Source organism: Lissotriton vulgaris, chromosome 9 (assembly GCF_964263255.1).
Source record: "Lissotriton vulgaris chromosome 9, aLisVul1.2, whole genome shotgun sequence".
NCBI classification, from domain to species: domain Eukaryota; kingdom Metazoa; phylum Chordata; class Amphibia; order Caudata; family Salamandridae; genus Lissotriton; species Lissotriton vulgaris.
The window spans coordinates 68,986,917-69,012,412 of NC_141697.1; the positions used below are offsets into that span (position 1 = coordinate 68,986,917).

Consider the following 25,496-nt stretch of genomic DNA (forward strand, 5'->3'; position numbering starts at 1 on the left):
TACAGATAGATGGGACAGGCCTTATACAGTGCCTTAGGCGTCAAGAAGCAGAGTTTAGAAACAGCCCTCTTTCCGATAGGCAACCAGTGCAGTTACTTAAGACTGCGGTTGAAGACGACTGTGCCTTTAAAGTGCAGATCCGCCGTGCAGCTGTGTTCTGTACTACCTGCAGCTTGGTCATCGGGGTGTCATTTACTGCTCCCAGGGCAGAGTTCCATGTCCAGGCGGCTGGTTATGAGAGCCTGGACAAGGGTTTTTCTGGAAATGTTCGGAGCCAGGGAGACATTTTTTTTAGTAGCTTCAATGTGGCAAAACAAGAGCCACATGTGGCATTGACGAGAGCTTTCATGGACAGCGAATGATCTAATTTCACTCCAAGATTCTTCACCATCTGCTCAACTGCAGCAGCTGGACCAAGCTCCGCAGGCCACCAGTCCGCCCACCATATCTCGTTGGCTTTCCTGAATAGCAGGATCCCAGTCTTTTTGCTGTTTAATTGGAGACAGTTGCTGTTCATCCAGACAGTGATTTTCCTCATGCAACCAGCGAATTTAACTTTCACTTTGCCTGGGTCGAGCCGAAGGAGATGAAAAGTTGGGTGTCATATGCAAATGTCACGATCTCCATACCGCACGATCTCACAATTTGGGCTAGCCGCGCTCCGTAGATATTAAACAGTGCTGGGCTCAGGCTTGATCACTGGGGAACCCCCTTGTAAGCATCATTCTTGGCTTGAAGGGGCCAAGGTAGACATTTTGTGTGCGGTCGTCCATGAAGTCACTGCGTCACTGTAGCGCTTTACCATGGAGACCTGCCTCATGTAATATGCGGATGGAATGGGAGACCGTGTCGAAGGCCGCGGATAAATCCAGCAGCACTAGCATGACTGGCGTTCCTGCGTCTAAAGAGAGCCTGATGCTATCAGTAACGGCCAACAATGCGGTACTAATACCAGGTAACTCTCTAAAACCCGAGTGAGAGGGGGTGTAAGATCTCATGCGCCTCTAGAAAGGATACAAGCTGTTTATTAATATAACTTTCTAGAGTTTTTGCAAGGAGGGGTATCCGCGAGATTGGTCTGTAGTTAGAAAGGACATCAGGGTTTGCTGAGAGGAGATACTTAGTCCCACTTCCATTCATAAGGCACTTTGGCAGCGGCTGGTGAGAGATTAAACATTTCCTTCACAGTTGGTGCCAGATGGGTAGCTAAGCTGGCTGTTATGCTGGGAGGGCACGGGTCCTGCGGAGAGCCTGAATTGGCGTGGGCAGGCAGTTTCTGCACCTGGTCCATAGAGCAGAGTTGAAAAACACTCACGCCAACTATGGCGCTTATATGAAGATGACATAAGTCCATTTCAAGTCCATTTCAAGTCGTTCTGGACTGGCTGAGAAGTTCTCTCAGATTGTGTTAATCTTAGCTTGAAAACAATCTGCTAAATTGTCACAAAGATCTTGGGAGCCCACAATAGTGGAAGTGCATGCACGTGGTGTAACAAAGCGGTTTAGTGGTTTGTAAAATTATTTTGTGGAATTGCCCACCTTGGCAATTGTGGAGGGTATGTGCGGTTTCCGTGCCACCTTGATCATATTATGATAGTCCGATATTTTACTTTATCTGCAGAAGATTTTGTGAGGCGCCCTCTGCATTGAAGACATTTGCAGGTCGATTTTTCCCAACGATGGGTGTCCGTGTACCATGGGGCTTGCTTTCTACAGAAGGCGAAACCAGATTTTATTTTAAGGCGCTATTTGGTCAACCTTTAGCTCAGTGGAGGGAGCATCCTATGGGCTAAATAAGTCACGTCACTGAACTATTGATCATTGACTGCAAATGTTATTAATACAACTGCATCACAGGTGCATGGGCGAGTGTCTGGATGTGACACACAAGTGTTCACCCGCCCAGGGTGGAGACACTAACCAGCCTGAATCAGGGATGTGTTTCGGCTCCTTTGCATTCTCATTAATTTACAGTAAATTTACCTCATCTGTCATCTCCACCTGATGTTTCACCATCACTTTTGGGTGACATTCCACTGGGATAAATGACTTATGTGAAAAAAGTAGTGCTTTTGGACAGTGATTCCACCTGCGTCATTTGTTCACCAAGGGCCAGATGTAGGTAGCCTGGTTGGTAACGGCCGAAATGACCGAATTTCGGCCGTTACCGACCGGTATTGGGCATTTGAGATGTAAGGGCCAAATTTAAGGATTCGGTATTTTACCGAATCGGTAATTTAAGGAATCGGTAAATTACCGGCTCCTCAAAATACCGATTCAGTAAATTACCGAATCCTTAATGTAGGGAGCACTCAAGTGAGTGGATTTCTGAGTTAAGGATTCAGTATTTACCACCAACTAAAAGTTGGTGGTAAATATCGAAAACCTTTGAAAAAGCAAATTTGTGCTTTTCCAAAAGTGCCATGTGGCAGACATATATGCCCTTAGGGCATGTATGCGTGCCACATGTGCACCCTTGCACTATTCAGGGGTGCAAAAGGGTGTCAATGTCTTCCCCCTATTACCGAATCTGTGAATACCGAATCGGTAATTACCGAATTTTACCGATTCGGTAAACTTTACTGAATCAATACCTTCATACCATTTACCGATTCTGAAATACTGAATCAGTAAAATTAGGTATTTTAGAATCGGTAAATATTATTTACCTACATATGGCCTCAGGTGTATTAGACTGGTTTTTCAAGACTTACTGCCAATATCAACCAAGTGCAGAGGAAGAGGCAGTGTAACTGGAATTTAAGTGTGCATGACCTCAATACTGTTGTAAAATATATATATTTGGGATTGTATTAAATTGCAGCATGAATTGAAATAAACTTGAAGCAACTAGAAGTTCAAAGGTCATGGGGGTAGCACCAGGCTCGGCTCATTCTCTTTGAGTGTGCAAGAGAGGGTTGTTTATCCCATGCACCAGGTTTCAGCCGAGGTGACTAAGATGTGTGTACTATGCAACCACTGACTCACCAACACCAAATTCAGCAATAGACGGGCAGCTCTCAACTCTACATGGATGTCTCCTGAGCTCTCGACAGTCTGCAAATCAAGCACTGTCTCCACCTCATTCAGACATGAATGTCCAACAACTACCTGAAACTCAACCCCACCAAACTGAATTCCTCCTTTTTACCACAAAGAAATAACAACAAGTCCAAATACTGGTTCAACAACATGAACCTGGACGGTTTCAACTCACAAGTATGAACCAACACCAGGTCATTCGGATTGGCCCTCACAGAACACACTGCGGAGAAGACCAAGACGGCACAGCTTCAGCTGTCCCTCTTGAAAATAGTGAAACCTTTCCTCAGTCAAAAAGATTTCAGAAGTGCCATCCCAGCCCTTGTACTACTCTTCTACCTCAATGAAGGAAACACCTTGCACCAGAACCTTCCAGACTATACTCGCTCCCAAACTCCGTTGTACACACTGCACCGGACTTCAAAAAAGCCTGAAGAAATTCAGTGAGATGACAACTTCCTGGTGGAAAGCCACTGTCTCTCCATGCATACACAAATCATCTTCAGGCATCATCGGTCTTATCTTATGCACATTTATACAGCGCACATTGGCAACCCTTGGCCATCTCAACACTAGAAACGCAACACAGATTACACCACTACCCTTAACAGGGTTCGGGAAATCTCAGTTGTCAAATAGCCATCTTTGTACATATTTCTGAATTACCAGTTTATTGTCCATTAGACGCATGTTGTGAGGAAGGGAGTTTCATAGCTTGGCCACATTGGAGCTGAAAGAGCGTCCTCTGCTTCCTGCTCTTCGTATGGTTGGGACGATGGCGAGTCTAGCATTGGTGGATCTAAGGGTTCTGATTGGATGTAAGGTGAGACCAGAAGTCCGAGAATAGAAGGGCCTTTGGTTAGAAGTTCCCTATGGGCAATGCATAGGGCCTTTAATTTGACTTGTGAAATTTGCTATACTTAGGATCACCAAAAGACGTAACTAAAAAACTCTAGGTGGTACAGAATGCTGCTGCCTGAACCTTTCTTACCGTCCCCAGACACAACTCTGTCCGGAAGGATCTAGCACCTTCCATTGGCTTCCAGTTGAGCAGATGTACTGCTAGACAACATGGCTAAAAGACATTCACATTGACAAGGCCAATAGCTAGGGCATTTCCCAGATCTATTGGATATGCCAAAGCTTGTTTGGTGTTGACTGAGACTTACTGAACAAATGTAGAAGTGATAGTGAGAAACAGTTGAGCTTTGAAGTGAAGCAAGGATGTGGTGTAAAGGCCAGAGCTGCTGACAGGGGAACCAGGTTTGAATCTTGGGGTTGACTCAATTTACGATTCTGGGCAAAACACTTACACCTACCAACGACAATGAATGTGTCATTGTGCAATGTAACTGGTGAGCACTTAAGGCGCTCCAATACCATAGGCTGATGTTAGCACTATGGCAAGATGGAGGATGGAATAAGCTCTTCAATACTAGCAGATGGTAAAAAAACAACCAAGTGCTGTTTGTGTTTTAACAACTTTTTAAGAAACACATTAATTTATGTACACAACCATGCATTTTAGTGGTATGTGTGTATGTGTACAAGGGAGAGGGCCTGAAAACACAAGTTCTACTACGGAGTACTTGAAAACAAAGAAAAAAATAGCTCCACAAACCAGGAGCAGTGTAAGGAGACGTACTTGGTCAATGTGCTATGGGAGGGCCAAACACAGGAAGAGGGCATAAAGCCTGCATGCCATGACGAATAGCATCGAAGAAAATGAGAGTGACGCTGATGTTCACCAATGGTAGGAGATGAGCAGCCTGTAAGCCCACAGATAGACCACAACACGCCTCTTCAAGTCAGCGCAAGCGCTGTCGAGCCAAGAGCTAAACATATTTAATGTTAAATCGAAAAATGAATGCCTTGCTGACAAGCACCAATTTATTATCAACAGCTTTACAGCTTTGTAAATGAGATGTTTATCAAACGTAAGCAAGGCTTTGCAATAGATTCATTAGAGATAAATGTTAGAAGAATTGTACACAGCCTTCTACAGAGAACCCACGTATTAGCCAATAATGAGAAAGTAAAATGTAGTCCAAATGCCTTTTTTTGTAAAATGTGACAATTTAAACTGTAGACATGCTCATGAGAGTTGCAAATACTGACAATTGCATGTACCTTAAAATGGAAAATTACAATGACTTTAAGCGAATGTACTTAATATATATAAGTGACGCTATCTGGTAAAATGTTTGCATTACTACATTGTTTACATAAGAAAGGCTATTCAAATATTGTATCATAAAATAATATATATATTTTTTAAATGTGATGTTTAGAAGGCTGTAACATGTGTTATTACACCCTTGTGAACGTTGACTCGAATTGTACATATAAATACACTGCAATAAAGATTGTTAAAAAAAACAAATATTTATTTTTTATTTATATATCATTTTTAACATGAACTTAAATGTATATTAATTATAACAGTATTTGCTATGTAGTTTGTATTTTGTATGAGAGGGTGTTGCTGTACCAGTGGTTGGCTTAGTGTGGTGCTGTACTGGGACTCCAGGTCTTTTTGTGTGTTTTGGCTGTAACTTTACACAAGTACAATTGTTTTCTGGGGGTGGAGACATGTGAGTCTACACTTTGCAATACATTAACAAGTGGAGATGGCGAAACAATGAAAAGGAGTACAAGTTCAAAAGACCTTTATTCGAGTTTGATAAAATTCATAAAAGTACCAAACACAGCAAAAACACACATATACATATAATACAAAAATACAAAACAGTTATATAAATAGCATTCCATAGTTACAAAGTAATTCATACGGTGATTAAGCAATGAATTTCGTTATCTTAAAAAAAAAAAAATTTTTTTTACAGTAGTATCATTATGACTGAATCTGATTTCAGGGACTTTCCATTGTCTTGCGTGCGCGTATGGCTAATCTTAGAAAAGTGCTGGTGCGAAAGGTCAGTTCATCAGTGTCCAGGGTAATCAACAACATGTAGGATTCCTGAAGTGTGAGAGGTCTAAGTTTTCTAAAATATGGGGTTAAAAGCCATTTAATATATCTCATATAAAATTTACAGAAAAACAGGAAGTGCACATCATCTTGAATGCTTATACCATCGCAGGGGCAAGGGGTAAGATCTGTACAATGTTGGTACCCCAAGGGAAAAGACAGCAAAAATTTCACAGTTCCTGCCCTCAGACGAAATAATAGAGATCGCTCCCAGTGTGACATGGGGAGCGAAAGGTAGGGCGGCATAATTTGCATACACAGACCGTTTCCTATGTATTTCTTGACCCTTGATTTCTGAGATTCTCTCCCAAAGCGTTTGTTACGATAAAGTGCATAAAGTGCTTTTTGGACCTCGAATTTATCCTTTGGTTCGATTGCCGTTGGGTCAGTGAACAAAGTACCTCTACCAATTTCGTTAAGTGTTTTGAAAACTTCTTTGAACCAGGGAATCTGCATGCCATTTTCACAATTTAGGCAATCCTTAATGATGTTTTGTGTGAGGACAGCAGCATCATTCCTCCAGATTCTAATCCAGAAGAGAACTGGTCTTGCTTTGATGAAATCACTTATAAAGGGGAGGTTAAGTTCATTATGGCAGATAAAATCAGAAGAGGAAATCGGTGCACCCAGCACTTTTCTGCAGAAACGGTTTTCCTCTCTTTGAATACTGATGCTACTGGCCGATCCCCAGACTTCGGCTCCATACGTAGCAACAGGAGAACACTGTAATTTAAAAATCTTAACAATAGCCTTTGTGGCGCTGATTTTCTTTGGGCGGGGGAGACTCAGGACAGAATTGTTGGCTTTCGAGAACTTGCTCGTGGCGTGGGCCACATGCCCACTCCACGAGCTGTTCGCAGCGAAAACCAACCCCAGATAAGGAAACTTATGGACAGATTCTAGTTTATCTGTTCCGATTTGAATTGTACTGAGTTTCCTTTTGCCCGGCCCACAGGACATGATAAAAGACTTTTTAAAATTAACTTTCAAATCCAGTCCCTCCATAAAATTTACAAAACTATGTACAAGCAGACGTAGGGCGTTAGGTGTACGTGCCATAAGGACAGCGTCGTCTGCATATAAAAGCACAGGTAGGGGGTTGCCTAGAATTATTGGGACATCAGGGGTGGCTTTCTTTAGGCAATTGGACAGGCCGTTAATATGAATGATAAACAGCAGGGGTGCTAGAACGCACCCCTGTCTCACCCCCCTCCCTATCTCAAAAGGAGTACATTTAGTACATAGTATTAGAATACATTTAGAGGTGTAGATTTACTCATGTTTAAAGTTACCTTTGAGAATAGCCCCTCGGAGCCTCTGATATTTAGCACAAAGGCTGTCATGCATTGGGAGTTTGAGTTCAAGCAAACTGCACCAGTCTCAACCCATTGAACAGACTTCTTTCACATTCACAAAGCAAACGTCAACTGGCTCCCCGGCTGCAAGCGCACGTCTTAATAACGATTAATTATACATTATTGCTCTGTGGGATCACCTAATACATAAGTGGGTTTCCTTTTTCTTCTTAGTCAAAGCCACAGGGGAGGGAGATTGAGGTGGCTGCTTGTTTTGTTAATAGATTGTGTAAAGTGCTACCAACCTGGTGGTGGGTGGCTTCATTGCGCATGTCACAAGGTATTCTGAAACCTGAAGTCAATATTTGTGTTATAGTCGCTGTGTAGAGGAACTGAATGTGCGCAAGATAACTCTGGGATGGGGTGACGGCTGAGAGCATCACACAGCATGGTTCCCTTGTACAGTGGCGGTTGTTGTGGAGGGCGCTCAGGCAGCCGGCTGGTGGTCGTGGTCGTAGTTGATGAGAGGTGTTCACGCAGAAGGCTCCCATGTAGGATGGTAGTAGTTGAATTGTTATAATAATAATCCACATTTGTAAAGCGCACAATCACCCGTAAGGGTCTCTAGGCGCTGGGGGCCGTCGGGAAGATTAAGCAAGCTATTGCCCAGAGTCACATGGTGCAGGGCTGACCTGCCGCCGGTGCCGGGGATCAAACCGTGATCCCCAGATTCCAGCGTCAGTTGCCCTGGCCGCGGCGCCACACCTCTCCAGTCTGGCTCCTGGGTATGGTGAGGGCTGTACAGGACGACTGATCAGGTAGCCTGGTTATTCTGTAGGGCATTTGTTGGGGGGGGGGGGTGCATGAGTGATCAGAAAGCCTGGCTCCTGGGAGGGTGGCAGTTTTTTTGAGTGGTGGGTGTTTTGAAGTGATCAGGCTGCTTGGCATTTGAGTTAAGTTATGATTGCTGAGGGGTTGTTTAGGGAAGCTGGCTACTCTATAGGGCATTTGATAGGAGGCAGCAGTGACCGTAAAGGTCTCGCTGCTGGAGAGCATGGTGGTTGTTGTTGAGAGTAGTTTGTGGGTTTCAAGTGATAAGGTAGCTTAGCTCCTGAGTTAAGTGACCATTCTTAAGGGGGTGTTTAGGCAGGCTGGCTCCAGGGTAATTTTGTAATTATTGGAAAATGGTGCTTAAATAGCCTGGCATCTATGAAGATGGCTAGTGTGGTGGTTGTTGAGGGTTGTTGGGCATGTTCGGTTCCCCTGGTATAGTGGTGGTTGTTGATTGGGAGTTCAGATATCCTGGCTTCATAGTAGAGTGGTCCTTGAGGGGAGCGTACAAACCGCTCTGTAGGGCAGTTGGCATTGGGAGGGGGTGGTCAGTGAACTGGAAGCCTGGCTCTGTAGTTGTGTGATGGTTGCTGGGTGGAGAAGGGATTGTTCAGGTGTTAAGAAGCTTGCTCTTGAGTTAAGTGGTGGTTGTTAAGGAGGGTGCTCAGGTAGCCTTGGTTCGGTGGTGCTTGCTGGTGAAAGGGTGCTGTAGTGTTCAGGGAGCTTGACTCCTGAGTTAAGTGGTGGTTGTGAAGTGTGGTGCTCAGGTAGTCTTGGTACAGTGGTGCTTGCTGGTGAAAGGTTGTTGTAGTGTTCAGGGAGCTTGACTCCTGAGTTAAGTGGTGGTTGTGAAGTGTGGTGCTCAGGTAGCCTTGGTACGGTGGTGGTTGCTGGTAAAAGGGTGCTGTAGTGTTCAGGGAGCTAGACTCCTGAGTTAAGTGGTGGGTGTGGAGTGTGGTGCTCCGGTAGCCTTGGTACGGTGGTGGTTGCTGGTAAAAGGGTGCTGTAGTGTTCAGGGAGCTTGACTCCTGCGTTAAGTGGTGGTTGTGGAGTGTGGTGCTCAGGTAGCCTTGGTACTGTGGTGGTTGCTGGTGAAAGGGTGTTGTAGTGTTCAGGGAGCTTGACTCCTGAGTCAAGTGGTGGTAGTGGAGTGCGGTGCTCTGGTAGCCTTGGTACGGCGGTAATTGCTGGTGAAAGGGTGTTGTAGTGTTCAGGGAGCTTGACTCCTGAGTTAAGTGGTGGTTGTGAAGTGTGGTGCTCAGGTAGCCTTGGTACAGTGGTGGTTGCTGGTGAAAAGGGTGTTGTAGTGTTCAGGGAGTATGACTCCTGAGTTAAGTGGTGGTAGTGGAGTGTGGTGCTCAGGTAGCCTTGGGACGGTGGTGGTTGCTGGTGAAAGGGTGTTGTAGTGTTCAAACCGCTCTGTAGGGCAGTTGGCATTGGGAGGGGGTGGTCAGTGAACTGGAAGCCTGGCTCTGTAGTTGTGTGATGGTTGCTGGGTGGAGAAGGGATTGTTCAGGTGTTAAGAAGCTTGCTCTTGAGTTAAGTGGTGGTTGTTAAGGAGGATGCTCAGGTAGCCTTGGTTCGGTGGTGCTTGCTGGTGAAAGGGTGCTGTAGTGTTCAGGGAGCTTGACTCCTGAGTTAAGTGGTGGTTGTGAAGTGTGGTGCTCAGGTAGTCTTGGTACAGTGGTGCTTGCTGGTGAAAGGTTGTTGTAGTGTTCAGGGAGCTTGACACCTGAGTTAAGTGGTGGTTGTGAAGTGTGGTGCTCAGGTAGCCTTGGTACGGTGGTGGTTGCTGGTAAAAGGCTGCTGTAGTGTTCAGGGAGCTAGACTCCTGAGTTAAGTGGTGGGTGTGGAGTGTGGTGCTCCGGTAGCCTTGGTACGGTGGTGGTTGCTGGTAAAAGGGTGCTGTAGTGTTCAGGGAGCTTGACTCCTGCGTTAAGTGGTGGTTGTGGAGTGTGGTGCTCAGGTAGCCTTGGTACTGTGGTGGTTGCTGGTGAAAGGGTGTTGTAGTGTTCAGGGAGCTTGACTCCTGAGTCAAGTGGTGGTAGTGGAGTGCGGTGCTCTGGTAGCCTTGGTACGGCGGTAATTGCTGGTGAAAGGGTGTTGTAGTGTTCAGGGAGCTTGACTCCTGAGTTAAGTGGTGGTTGTGAAGTGTGGTGCTCAGGTAGCCTTGGTACAGTGGTGGTTGCTGGTGAAAAGGGTGTTGTAGTGTTCAGGGAGTATGACTCCTGAGTTAAGTGGTGGTAGTGGAGTGTGGTGCTCAGGTAGCCTTGGGACGGTGGTGGTTGCTGGTGAAAGGGTGTTGTAGTGTTCAGGGAGCTTGACTCCTGAGTTAAGTGGTGGTTGTGGAGTGTGGTGCTCAGGTAGCCTTGGTACAGTGGTGGTTGCTGGTGAAAAGGGTGTTGTAGTGTTCAGGGAGTATGACTCCTGAGTTAAGTGGTGGTAGTGGAGTGTGGTGCTCAGGTAGCCTTGGGACAGTGGTGGTTGCTGGTGAAAGGGTGTTGTAGTGTTCAGGGAGCTTGACTCCTGAGTTAAGTGGTGGTTGTGGAGTGTGGCTCTCCGGTAGCCTTGGTACTGTGGTGGTTGCTGGTGAAAGGGTGCTGTAGTGTTCAGGGAGCTTGACTCCTGAGTTAAGTGGAGGTTGTGCAGTGTGGTGCTCAGGTAGCCTTGGTACTGTGGTGGTTGCTGGTAAAAGGGTGCTGTAGTGTTCAGGGAGCTTGACTCCTGAGTTAAGTGGTGGTTGTGGAGTGTGGTGCTCAGGTAGCCTTGGTACGGTGGTAGTTGCTGGTAAAAGGGTGCTGTAGTGTTCAGGGAGCTAGACTCCTGAGTTAAGTGGTGGGTGTGGAGTGTGGTGCTCCGGTAGCCGTGGTACGGTGGTGGTTGCTGGTAAAAGGGTGCTGTAGTGTTCAGGGAGCTTGACTCCTGAGTTAAGTGGTGGTTGGGGAGTGTGGTGCTCAGGTAGCCTTGGTACGGTGGTGGTTGCTGGTGAAAGGGTGCTGTAGTGTTCAGGGAGCTTGACTCCTGAGTCAAGTGGTGGTTGTGGAGTGTGGTGCTCAGGTATTACTCAGCACTAGATAGGGTGGTGGTTGATGAAGGGTGTTGTGGTCTTACACTTCACAGAGGACTAGTTTCACTTCAGACAACTGACCTCATTCTCTTCATCCTGAGGTCTCACGCAGCAAGGGAGAACACCAGGCAGCAGCCATCTGTGTCACTCTGTTGTCATCGAGTGACAGTTGTCATATAGTGGCCACCACTCTACAGCACGCCATTTCCTTTCCAAGCTGTCAGAGATCCTTTCCTTTGACTCCAAGAAGCTTGGAAATTAGAGTTTGCAGAGCTGTTGTACAACCACCGGACATGGCTGCCAAGCTGTGCGCTTGCAGACATGCGCACGAGTAGGAATGTTGAGTATTGCGAAGGTGGTATGGCATTCTAGTTGGCGTGTATTGCCAATCACTGCTCAGGCAAGCTAGGACACATTCATTCACGCTTATTGTCCCCTTAACCAGATGACTACAACACAGGAATGTTGAACTAGGAGGCCCCAAGGGCTCCATTGTCAAATTTACAAGTACAATGGGTATATTGCGCTGCAGGCCAGTTTGGCTCTGGGTTCTCCTCATAAGAGATACCAATCCCATCACAATCCGCTGGTAATTGAACTCTACCCAGACAGCTTAACCCTATATTGGGGGCCCCAGACTCTTCCAGGAGTTCATTAAGTATGCCTTAGAGTTTATATTCAAACACAGAAGTCTACAACCCCATGGGCCCTGTGAATAGAAATCAAAGCCTTGACCTCACTCACATACCCCAACCTACATGAAGATAGTTTTGGGAATGCCAAGTTCACAATCTAACTTTGTGCATACCTTTCATACTGCTGGCACTGCCATTGCAACCTTTGTATTAAAAATCACTTAAGGAGTGCTAGGGACAAAGCAGCAAACAGTGGTCTCCTGAAGCCAAGGTCACATGAACTATGTTTACATGCTGTCCTTCTTTGTATAAGGAGTTCGTACCATAACTATTTTTCGTTTCTGTCTATAATTTGAGTTTTATTTGCTATATCTGCTTGTAAAGTGCTCTGATACCCTCAAGGGTCTTGTCCGCGCTACTTTCTGCAGTTTTTAATCATTGTCCCACCCTTGTCTTCTAAGAAGCAAAATACAATAGCAGAGAACATGAACTAGACTGGAATGAATGTAAACCTACCATCCGCAGAAGGAGATAAACTAAAACATACTCAGCTCCCAGCCCCACATTCATAATTAAAGTGAATTTAATGCACGACTTAGAGAACAATGCACTAGCGATCTATTAAGATTGCATGACATGTCAGATCTCTGTCTTCAACTAGACATCAAAGACAGCTTTGACTCTGGGCTGGGGACTCTAGGCAAACTACCCCATGTATTCCCCCCAGAAAGGCAAATATGAATATAATGCAGCCCAATAAGCCGGATGATCAACATTGTATAGTAATCAACGCTGACAAAGCTGCCTTAACCTGGAAGGAATGCGATGTGCCAGCAAACAAAAGAGAGAACACGCATTCATGATCATGTAGCCCGCAAACGTCATTTCTCTCCACATTGTTTCGGCTGGTATATTTAATCTCAAATATACGCATCTTTATTTACGGCAACTTTGGATACTATTCGATCTAAGCAATTTGGTGAACAACACCAAAAGCAGCCATGACTTGATGCAAGTGGTTTGCAATGGACAGGACAATTCTGGAATGTATTGGCAGGCAAGTCAACGTTTTGGCCTCCTCTGGACAGAACCACAGAGACTTCAGCAGGTCTGAAACTGAAAGTTAGAAATGGAGGTGGAATCACTCTTACCTCTTTACAGTCCTGAGAAGGGTCGAGCGAGCCTCATTGTGAAAAGTGATGATGACAGTCGTGGCTGGCAGGTCTGCGTCGTAATGTACAGAACTGCATCTGCAATGCAACCAGAAAAAGATCCTTATTGACCAAACAAAGTATATAGCGACAGAGGCCAAGCCACGTTGGATAGTAATTCAACAACTCTAGAAACAGCAATGCAACCAGAAAAAGATCCTTATTGACCAAGCAAAGCATATAGGGACACAGAGGCCAAGCCCCGTTAGATAGTAATTCAACAACTCTAGGAACTACCAGGACAGCGGTTTCTTTCGGTCTTGACAAGGTAGGCTTCAGAGATGCAATGGAGGAGTTTATATTTTGATGTCTTAGTGGTAAGTGTTTCCAACAGTATATGACAGGCATTAAATCAACAATAATAAAGAAAATTCTATAATTGGGAATGAAAAAAATAAATTTGATAATAAGAGTTTACTTTCGGTAATAATGAAGAACAACAACACAGAACATTGACACGATGTACATTTGAGATATTTTAAAACCAGCAGCATTACAATAATCATACAGAGGAATGGTAAAGATTCTGTGAGAGGAAATGTTTAAATAAGTGTATGTTATTGGTTAGAGCGTGTAGTGTAATTGATAAGTATAAGATTAAGGTGAGCGTGGCTAAAGGTAAGTGTTTGGGTTAAGGTGAAGCTCAGGCCAGATGCCAGATCTTGTATTATTCACTGTGGACTCTTCGTTATTTATAATGTAATACAAAATGATCAACTTGCTAATTTGATTTCTTCGTAGGGTCTTTATCGCTGTTGTATTTGGTCATTGCAGAATTCTTCATTGTCTGATAGATCCAAAGGATTGCACGCACATACTATTTAGTTCTTCGTTAACGAATGCATACTTAAGTTGAGAACAGCTCTATGTTTTTGAGTTGCTTCTAAAATGGTTGCAACAGAAACTGAAAAGTAAACCATTTTGGCCACCATCACAGAGGATTAAATATAAAAATTAAAAAAAATAAGATCTCCATTTGACCAATTTGGCGGAGATTGATTGCAACGTTTAAAATGTTTGGGTTGTTTGTGAAAATGTGTAGTTTTTGTTGGTTGAGATTGAACATACGTATGTAAGCATTGGTATTCATATAGATAAAATCTAGTTACAAAGTGACTGTGCTCTCTGTATACCAAGAGGTGCAGGAAGATGATTTGATGGTGTAAACATGACGTGGGGAGATGAATAGAAAAGTCTTATTTTTTCAGAAAAGTGGGTGGTGTAAATTGTGTGACTCCCCATCCACAGTTGATGAGATGTTTCTTGAAGACAAATGCTGTTCTGCTGTAGCACACAAACGTCACAGATTGCAAAATCATCAAAATGATGCTGGTATTCTCCACAAATTCTCTGTAAATTGATAATTTTACCTGTGTGTCACATTGCATCAAGGAAATTTTGCTATTTCGGCCTTTATGGTGTGTTTGATGGTCACTGCAGTATACCACACTAGGGAAGCACAAATTTTGTCTAGCTGCTGGAAGCATTCCCTGACTCTCAGACAGTTTAATAGGCCTTGGATCAGGGACACCTTTGAATGTCTTAGACAGTGATGGTGAATTTTCAACATCCATATCAATGCAATAGTCAGTTCCACGGATAGGTGGCCAATGGATACATTTCCATTCATTTTTGTGTTTTTGGATCCAGACTTGTCTGCAAGAGTTGAGGATCGCTCTATATGGGGCGATGATTCTTAATGAAGGATGAGAAATGACCGGAAGCGAGAACAATCTTGGTGGCGGAGGAGGACTAGGCAGGAAGGTAATACTGCGGACAGGACCTTCTTTCAGAGTGAAGGTGGAAATAGACAGGCTGGTTCCAGACCTTTGAAGTGTTCACAGGCTCCGGCATCTCTTTTAGGTGTACGGCGACTTAGATTTCACAGCAATGCGGGTGATGGGGCAGGTCTTCAAGATTATTCAAATTCAGTCGCTTCTCTAAATGACACTTTCTAATTGAAATAGCCCGAATGCATTTCGTAAATTAAAATATGTTCACACGTTATGAGCCAGCTTAATTTAACGTGACTCAAATATATATGTTTTCATTTATGGTATAATTAAATTCAGGGTTTTTCTGAGCTTTAGTAATTGCTTTTCGTGCATAAGTGGATGTTGATAAAGTTAGGTGATTTGGAGAGGGTCAGGGGGACCAAGATGGAGAAAGGAGAGGAAACAGATCAAACATTACAATTGTGCTGAAAAGTGTTTCAGTTCCTTTATGTCTTGTTCAAATTGTACTTGTTTATATTCTCATGGGGGTTGATTCTTGTGAGGTTTGTCGTACTCGGCACCTTTCCACGCTGAGGCGTGTTCTTTACTGGTCACTGACCCCTTTTTCTTCTTGCAGGCCCAGGCCCGCTGTGGGTAGGGGGGTGTCTGGACCTCACTTATTCCTGTTTTTATGTGGGTTTGTTTTATTTCTCTTTAATATCTTATCTCCTTGTACCACTAATTTGGAGGGTGCCACACCTCCTTTTTATATTGCTTTCAATTTTATTTGGATTAATTTTATTTAGCAGTTTCTTTGAGTGTGCCACTTTTGGAGGTGCCGGACTTCTGCCTGGAGATGTGAGACGCCTACAACCCTCTTCCTGTTTTGTCTTTGGCATGCCACAGGTCTCACAATAGTGACCGTGCGCAGCAGTGTGGGGGTGCCAGGGACCCTGGTCATCTGGCTCTGATCAGCATCATATCTCTTTTCACGGCCATACCCTACCTTCTTTTCGCGCACAAGTAAGCCCTACAGTTTCCAGGCGTAATGCAAAGGTGCAGATAGCCCTTCCTCTTTGCCCCATTAGTATCTCTAGTGGACTGCCGCTCCCACGCATTACTCCAAGTAGGTCGCTAAATGGTTTCCAGTGGTCCCTGCCCAGTCACCCATTACGATAACTATTTTTCTCTTCTCTCACAATCCCAATGCCGTTCTTACAATAGAAAGATGCCCTAAAAATCTCCTCTGCACCTGACATAGCTTCTGGTAACCACTAAGGGTTCTCAATCCTTCACAGAGATCAGCCGGATAAACCCGGGACAGTCTATGCATTATTTGGAGGGTTTCTTTGTCCTGCTCCATCATTAGTCTCTGCTGCACACTCTTCCTCCACACAGAATCCCTTTTCTTTAAATATGATACTATTCTTTCTTTCTCCTTCACTGGGGATTAAGTGTCTCCCTCACCCTAGGCCCGTGATTAGCCTTTAGCAATGATATAGCGGACTTCAAAGCCCACGTTGGTTTAAACAAAAGTGAATTTTTTATTGCTGGTGATCTCAGTTTTCGCTTGGACCATCTCCCCTTTCCCGGCACTACTTCTCTTACTGATCACACATTCTCGGCCTGTCCCTTCTATTGACCTTCTACACTTCTAAGGCTGGCCATCTGCTTGAAGCCGTAATTCACCAGCTCATCACGTCTCAGATCTTCGGAGCAGTTTCCCCTATATTGGACAGGCCATTTTGGGGTCCCTTTCTGCTGCAACTTTCCCTGTCATATCAATAGTTCTATTAAGCAGATCATGGTTTCAAATCAATCAACATTGCTTCATAATATATGGGCTAGCCATGCCATCTAATTTTCCCAAGATACCTGGGTCACCCAACAGATCAATATGTGAATATCGGAGGCAGTAGACACTTTTGCCCCCGCTATAGGGCAAGCGCCCTTACCTTCGGCGCTTTTCACTTGGCCCCTGGCACAAGGAGGGCCTACATTTCGCTAGGTGGAATTATAAATGCCTGGGCGGCCTATGACGAATTCACTAGAAATGGGTATAAACCGGAAATTGAGAAAATACTAGCGCCCGGTTCAAAGCGCCCAAAAAAATGCCTTCATACTGGAAATGAACTCAGCCTCCAATTCTTCTTGATCCATTTTTAACATTGTTAGAAGTTGTTTATACTACTCAGCGTGCTCGCATGCCATCACCCATTACATGCTCCAAAATGGCTTCCTTCTCAGACAAAATAGCTAATATCAATACACTTTCCTCCTCAGGAGTGTGCTCTGTCACCTCCATCCCCGGATGTTCTTCTAGATCTTCATACTTCTCCTCGCCTTGAAGACTTTGTTACGCTATCTGTTAAGGACACCGTGAATTAACTTCACTCTATCAAGTCTGGTTATCTTCTAGACCCTGGACCTACCGGATCTTCTCCAGTGGAGCAGACATCTTTGTCCCTTTTCTGAATTTTTTTTTTGCAACCAGTCCCTTAGGACAGAGTCAGTTCCTCTTTCCTAGAGGCACGGCTCAAGCCATTCCTCTGCTAAGAAAACTTCTTTGCGGATACGAATACTCTCAGAAAGTTGAGGCCCATTTTTTTCCTTCTCCTGCCAGTTAAGATCCCTGGGAAATTGATGAATAAAGAGCTGTCCTTTTTTAGGTCAAGCATTCGAGACCTCTTGTATATACTTTAGCATATACTTTAGTATATACTATGTGCCTGATCTAGAGATCAGCCCTAGGACTTGTCTGCTTCCACATAGGGACTTTTTTTCTGTTCAACTGCCTCTATTTAACTGTCTTGATAGAAAACGACCAGCAGAGGTCAGTAAAATACCAGACTTGCTTTCAGCTAAGGGACTTTTATTATTTTATTTTTCTGTCAACTGCCTCTATTTAACTTTCTTGTTCTGTAAAACAACATGTATAGGTGAGCTCTGGGTTGATGCTTTCATCGCCCAGTATTAGTTATGGAACTTTGTGCTCTCTTGCATTTTCTATTCTTGTATGGAATGTAGGGATGATGCACCGTTGTCAGCTGCCGATAAATGTTGTCATCTGGATACACTGCTTCGCAGTCCCTGTTTATTGTTAATAATCCTTTGCTGTTACTAAGAAGACTTAGGTAACTTACTACAAATATTTTGGTGACGATCACAATGTTCTCCTCGAAACCGCTAAGTCCGGTTTTCAGGAAGCTGACAGTTTGCCGCTAAGGATGGTCTTAGGGGGATGGTTGATAATGGCAAAATAGTGGTTTTGGTCCCACTTCTCTCCGCAGCATTTTACATGGTCTCTCATTACACTCTCATCATCTATCTCTTCAGGCTGGATATCTGCAGGAGGCTCTGAAATGGCTCCGGTGGTTCTGCCACTCGTTCTCTTCCTTGTGGAGTACCTCCGGACTCATCCTTGAGTATCACCCTCTTCAGTGTCTGCATGCGGCCCCTGATCATCATCTGTTCGTTCGGTGTGGACGCAATGTACTACGCAGACATCACACAGATTTAATTCTCCACCCACAAAGATGAAATGTATGAAAGCAATTGCCCTCTGGATTAACCAGAACTGTCTTAAATTAAATGGAGACAAAACAGAGATATATATTGCTCTTCGGCAAAAGTAGCATTAGCTCATTCGCATCCTGATGGCAACGATAACTCGTCCCCACTCTGGTTCACTCAGAGCGTGTAAAATACCTTGGCTTTCTGATAGACCAAAACCTTCTTTTTTGATAGCCTGATGTCTGCTGTTTGTTCCAATCTTCTTCATGTGCTGAGGAAAACGTCCCCTCTACCTCCTAAGGCCACATGTAACATGGTCACCAGTGCCCTCATCACCTCCAAGCTGGGTACAGAAATTCCCTTTATCTGGGCACCCATTTTCAGGTGGTCCAAAACACAGAGGCTAGACTGGTCCTTAGTTCCCCCCCATCCACAGCTTCAATTTCAGCTTAGTGTAAAGAGCTTCAATGGTTACCTGTAGGAAACCTTTGATCCTCAAATCCCTTTGTGTGGCTCACAGCGCGATACACAAGAAAGATCCGCTACACTTACAAGTTAAATTTAGTTCTATCAGAGCCCTACTGTCTGCGCACATGTTTCTTCTATCCATCCCCCCGCGTGAAACGCGCCATGTCTAAGCGGCCGCCCCATCCACAATCTTAGCAGCATCCACTGGAACTCCCTGCTCGTCTCCATTCGTTCCATCTTTTTATCCACATTAAGAAAGCTTCTTAAAACGTGCCTATTTTAGCCTGTCTCTTAATCATGTTTTCCCTGATTTCCCTACTCTGTATAGTGCCAGGACGCCCCATGGGGTATTTAACGCGCTCTAAAAATCCCTAAAACAAACAAATATGAATCGGACACTGCACACTTATTGACCTCCAAAATCTCAACATTTACAATATGGTTTATATCTGTGGTGGCTCAAAAATACAGAAAAACTTAAAAAGATGAATTATTTTCACCTGTGCTGATTAGCATTTGGGAAGCAATACCTGGTGGAGAAGGAAAAAATTATCTGGGACAGCATTACCTCAAGGTGGGATTTCAAAGCACTAACCAGTGCGTGGGGGGAGGGGCAAGTACTAGTGTTGGGTTATGGTTAAGCACCTGACAAGTAACTACAAGATTTATGTGTGCAGTCTTATGGCTCCATCTCAAACACTACTGATTCTAGCAGACAATGTCAAATGCAGTGGAAGTGACGTCGTCAAGGTAAAGGTTCGGTTTATTTATCACCTGATCGTCCATTAAGGGTGCATGAGAGGGGTGTAAAACACCGGAAGATGTAACACCACACATTTATAATTGCATCCCACCCAGAGAAGAAGGCGAGAAAATCATTGACAAAAATAGACTCGAAGATATTAAGATTGAAGCTTAAATTAAAAAATGTAAAATTGAAGTGTAGATTATCCAGTGCGTCATAGCCGTGTGTCATTGACTTTTCTCATCACAAAAGCTAATAATAGACGGACTGCAAATCGATTTACTGCAAGGCCCTCTACTGATTTCAGAAAAGTTACTTTTCATGTGACGCATAGTTCAAAGTTAGATGTGCTATAGTGCTTCGACGCTCTGATCGCCTTTCTAAATAATTGTGCTGGTCCAAAAGAGTTCAGGGCTATTTTATATTTTAGTGTCCGAGAGGCATAAAAGCATCTGGTCGCTGAACAATTTGTTGTGAAGTAATTCTCCATGGATACACATCGAAATTTGTCCTTGAAAGTTTTTTTTCTACACAAATTGCTACACTCTTTCCATTAATGTCAATGAAAACCACTTCTACCTGTTACGGGCTTGCTCTCTGTAAAGTGGGATGCGAAACAAACAATGTTGCCATGGCGAAGCAGGAAGTGAGCAAAACTTCAATCGACAAGAAGGACTATTTTTCCTGTACACTGGACGAATTCTTGGAAGCGAAGGAACTATACAAGGTGAATGTAAAGTGTGAAAATCATGCAACACAACGGATTTTTTTCAATTTTGGAAACATTCTTAGCCACTAGATTTTTTGACCGACTCATCTGGAGTGGTGCTGGAGCTGTCATTGGCCTTCTGTGAAAATCCTGTAATTCTAACAGAATGTGCTCATTAATAATACGTTGACCCCCTGGGGTGGCCGACAGGCTCTGGCAGGTCACTATGATGCAATGAAATGTTTAACCAGCAAGTTTCCATTAAATTCCACCAGTGTATCATAAAGCAATTGTCAACTACATAATAGTATTCAGAAGGGATATATTTAATTCTCAATTTCGGTGCATTTTATGCATATTGCATCAAATTCAACCTTGATCCGTATTTTAGTCCTACTCTGACAGTGGAGAGCAGGGGTCTCCAGACTTCGATGATTCAGTTGTGATTGTAGTTCAGTTGCGGTGGTCAAAAGCTATATCTGCAAGAGCATCACAAGATATCAAGAAGGTTTGGGAATTGGATATCTGGTCCTAACAGCATCTCTTTCCTTTAGATTTTAGTATGAAGACTAATAGAAACTAACCGCCCCTCAGAGTACCAAAGAGAATGCCACTGGGCTATCGCAGGCTGGAGAACCAGAGAGGTTTTATGGGGCAACAGTGAGGATGGATTTAAAAAGGTAAGCAGGCTACTTTAATGCGGTTTTAGATTTCACAGAGGAGGTCAGCGGTGAGCCTTATTCCTTGCTTGTACCTGCCCCGCACTGAGTTCTTAACTCTGGAACAAATGGCAGGCATGTTTCGGTGGTCGGCTATCCCTAAGCCGATCTAATGGCAACCATCCAATTGGCTCGGAGATTCTGTTGTTGGGTTTCTTTGAAAGCACATACATGATATGTGTCTGGTCATGACACTGGGTTCAATGTGTTAGCCTCACCATAAGTGAATGTTTGGTATAACATAGCCTGGGTTGGGATTTAGTCTACTGAACAACTTTGTCAGTACCTTTAAAAAGGCCCTCACATTGCCCAAAAGTTGCTCTCATCGCCTCATAGAGAACCTCAAGTAGCTCCCAAATTAACCTCATTTAGCCCCCGAAAACAAAATATCACAGTTAAATAATCTGATATTCTCAGCATTTTCTCCTACAGCCAATCAATGAGCCACTGGCCCCTAACACACCCTCACATGTCCTCCAATAAAAACCCACACGGCCCTCAAAAGATCCTCCCATAGCCCCAATAGCGGCTTCTATAGCCCCAACATATTCTCCCTTAGCCCCGACAGCTGCTTCTGTGGCCCCAACATATCTTTCCATAGCCCCAACAGCTGCTACTGTGCCCCAAAATATTTCTCCATAGCCCCAACAGCTGCTTCTGCAGCCCCAACATATCTTCTGATAGCCACAACAGCTGCTTCTACAGCCCCAGTGTATCCTTCCCTAACCAGGGCCGGACTGGCCATAGCAGGCACTGGGCAATCCCCCGGTGCACCACATGAGTGGGGGGGGGGGGGCGGTTTGGGACCCTGGAGGCCGTTTTTGTTACAGGGCCGTTTTTGCAGCATAGCCCCAAAATTGGCCGAAAACCGGCCTCAGCAAAGGGCTCGGCGGCACCTTCAACACCCCCGGGGGGGGGGGTGGGGATGTGGCCGAGCACTTTGCCAGGGCCGGTTGTGGTTCCCAATCTAGCCCTGTCCCTAACCCAAACAGGCCCTCTCATAGCCTCAACAGCTGCTTCTATAGCTCCAACATATCCCCCCATAGCCCCAAAAGGCCATCCCAGAGCCACAACAGGTGCTTCTATAGCCACAACAGTTCTTCACATGATAAACAATACCCCTGACAGACCACTTCTGAACTCGAAGTGACCCACATTGCACCACCAGACACTCCCACAGCCCACAACAAAATCTTACATAGCTCCTAACAGACATCTGCACAGGACCCAAGAGATCTTGACATACCTATCAACATGAAACCCCAACTTAACCTCAACAAACCCTCAAAAACAATCAAGCAGCAGACCCTTCCATAGCCAAGAAAAGACTCTGACAGAAGGACCTGGCACAGCATACCCTCACACAGCACCCAGCAGATCCCACAGTAGCTAATGATTCTCACCAGCCCCCAACACATCACCACAAAGCCCCTGACAGGCACTACAGGTGGTCCACCAACCATGCTTAGATCACCACAAACCCTATAGTGCTTCCGACAGATCCCCACACAGCTCCAAACAGACCCTCATGTAGTCTCATGGTGTTCCCCTTACATGTTAGTTTTTAATCCCTAGACAGGTTTCTGATGTACTGAGCGGTTACCTTCTGGGATTTGACGAGCAGGTCTACCTATGGATTGTAATTGGTATAGAAAGGGCAATTGAGACCCTTGAAATTCTCACAGACAGAGGTTGCATCTGCTGAATGCATGTGTTTCCAGCTGGTTGTGATTGATAAGTGTACATTGTAATGCAGCTTGGAACCTGAGCAGGTTGTGGGACTGGCAGGTCGGTTCCCGACTGTGCGGTTGTTTGTTTCACATTGTTTGTTTATTAATTCATTTATATTTCAGAGTTTGAATAATGTTCTTCTGCCACTGAGGCTCCATTTCAGAGCACTCAGTGACATAGCTCTTGTCAGATGGGTTAGTGTTTAATATTATAGCAATAGTTCATTTGGGGTTTGGCAGACAGGATACTCTGTTGAAAAGGTGCTGAATATCCTGGACCCCAAACCTGCAGAGTTCCCCTCCCCCCCCCCGCTGGCTCTTTGGAGTCAGATGAAGCGCCATCTTTCTGACTATGGAGCCTACGCTGACTCAGATGGCGGAAACTTTGATCGAAGGCCCATCGGGTCACATTATTCAGGGGGACTTTCTGAAAACGTTTCATCTGTTTGGGACCACCAGGGAAAGCCTGGAAGTCCAGAACAGGAAACCAAAGACTTGCCCCCAAAACAGTGCGAGGAAGCTCCCAGAGTGACAGGGACATTTGTGTTCATTTTAAACTTTGGGAGTTTAAAAAGAACAAGCATTGGCATAGCCAATAGGTCTCGCCTTTGGGACCTTAAAAGTATTTAGCCATGTCGCTGCTGCGCTAATTCCTGGCTTACTTTGGAAATTTGGGAGTAAGTCTGGACTACTATAAGAGTAAGACCCAGTGGCATATTTGGGAATCCTGCCCTAGACGTTTGAATATATGACTGCATGCATCAGTGTGCACGTATGTTAATATGAGGTACACAGCAATTTAATTCAATTCGTGATGCATATTCAACAAAAAAATAATGTCACAGTGTTTAACCAGCTTATATAAAACAGGGGGCGACCTGAGAGTGTTCTGGAAGTGGTACGAGTATATCTGATAGCACAGTCTCAAGTCTACAAGAAAAAACAGAAGTGACACTCACGAGCAACCAAGAATCGAAGGCAGAATCTTACTTTAAATAAAATGTCATTTACACATAGCGCAGGAGTTCATGGCAACGTTGCTGTATCCCCAGTAAGCAGAAGAGTTATGACTCAGAAGGAACATTCTAGACACCAGTGCCCTTGTGTTCGGCCTTTGAAAGTGCATCTATGTGTCTTTACAACTGAACAGGGTGGTTGCACTGAAGCAGGAGGTGTCACTGGCTGGTGCCTGAAGAAAGCACATTCGTGTGGTGCTAACGCTGAAATGTGAGCAATGCCAAACTGATTCACACACATTGTACGTTCTTAATTACATGGCATTACTGAAAAAGTCTACTCTCCAAACTGAGCACACCCCATCTCTGGTTCGGGGGATGCACACGTACTTGAAGAAACAAACGCACAAATGCACCTGACTTTCCTGACATGACACAGCTGGACGTGCGTGCAGTAAAATAAAAGGTGCGGCCCGTTTAATGTAGGTGATTGTAATGACCGACTTTTTCGGCCCTCTTTAGAGGGAGAATGATGGAAGATGACTCCATCCTATTACCCTTATAGTATAGGGATTAGGACTATAGGTAGGACCTATCCATGAGGCACAGTAGTGCATTTTCGTACCCTTTTCTTTAGATCAGGGCTTATAAACTTAAGCTAGGGGATAGATATATAAGTATTATTGACGATCCATCCTTTTGCAAGAGTGTTAGTATATCTTCCATGGAGTTATGCTTATTTTGGGCCCTGTAGGCCTTCAACGGGACAGACTCCATCTTGCCCTCTGCCCGGCAGCTTGAGAGGCTTTCTAGGTCAAGTGTAATGTTTTAGTTTCGAGGTGTTGTTCGCTTGGAGAGAACCGGTTCGGGCTGGCCCTTATCGAAAGACTGTATTTTTCTCCACTCCGAAGACACAACTTCAGGCCGGCCGGCTGGGAACGTGTCCTTGGTACGGGGAGGTACAAGAATTTGGTGGGCGGCAGGTTACTGGCCGTAACTTTCCATGAAGGGACAGCTTCCATATTAGCGAAAGTGTTAGGCAATGAGTCAGTCAGTCTGTAGGCGGCAGCTAGCCGTTAGCATCTATGCCAATAATTATTTTCCAGGCAGACAGTCACCATTTTGAAGTCCGAAAAAGATTTTGAAACCGAGACTCTCGGAGAAAGACTGAAGGAGAAGTAGCGCGGAGCGCACAGAGACAGAGAGAGAGAAAGAGAGACGGTAGTTAATAGCGAGCAAGGTTCCAGTGACTTGGAGGGAAGCAGAGGAGATCGAGCCTAGCGGTGCAGACGTGTACCCGTGACTGCTAAGGTGTGATTCCGAGACGAGCCAAGACACAGACGAGAAGGGAACCTAGATGACTGCCGAACCCCGACTTCATATTAACCAGGTGACCTCCGCCCTTTCCCTTGCAAAGCGCGCATTCTAACCTTTACTTTTTCTTTGCAGAATATATATATACTCCCCCTGATACAAACGCTGAGGGACAAACAGGTGAAAGTTTTTAACTACGCAGATGATCTGCAATTACTCTTCACCATTGATAACTCTGAAAAATCCGTCAGTCACTTCCAGTCAACCATGAGGTTCATTAAATCCTGGATGGACCAAAATCAACTGAAATTGAACCCGGGGAAAACAGAACTGGTATTGACTGGGGACAGCGCTAAGCACTGGGGCCCTCAATACTGGCCCTTAGACCTGGGTCAAGCTCCACAACCATCACCATCGGCTAAAACGCTGGGAGTCATCGTGGACAGTGACCTTTCATTAAAGGCACAAGTGGGCCAGGTGGTTTCTAAGTGTTTCTATCAGCTAAAAAAAATTAGGAAGGTTCGGCGATTATTAACGCTAGAGGCCACTACCCAGGT

The 25,496-nt window shown here is 44.7% G+C and overlaps 1 protein-coding gene across 1 annotated transcript in view; it reads right to left on the reverse strand.

Moving 5' to 3' along the window:
- GALNT16 (polypeptide N-acetylgalactosaminyltransferase 16) overlaps positions 1–25,496 on the reverse strand; it is a 512,323-nt gene that overhangs the window by 151,479 nt on the left and 335,348 nt on the right. Inside the window, exon 3 of the mRNA XM_086937043.1 lies at positions 13,011–13,109. Coding sequence (XP_086793169.1) covers positions 13,011–13,109 — 99 coding nt within the window. The remainder of the gene's footprint in view (positions 1–13,010; positions 13,110–25,496) is intronic.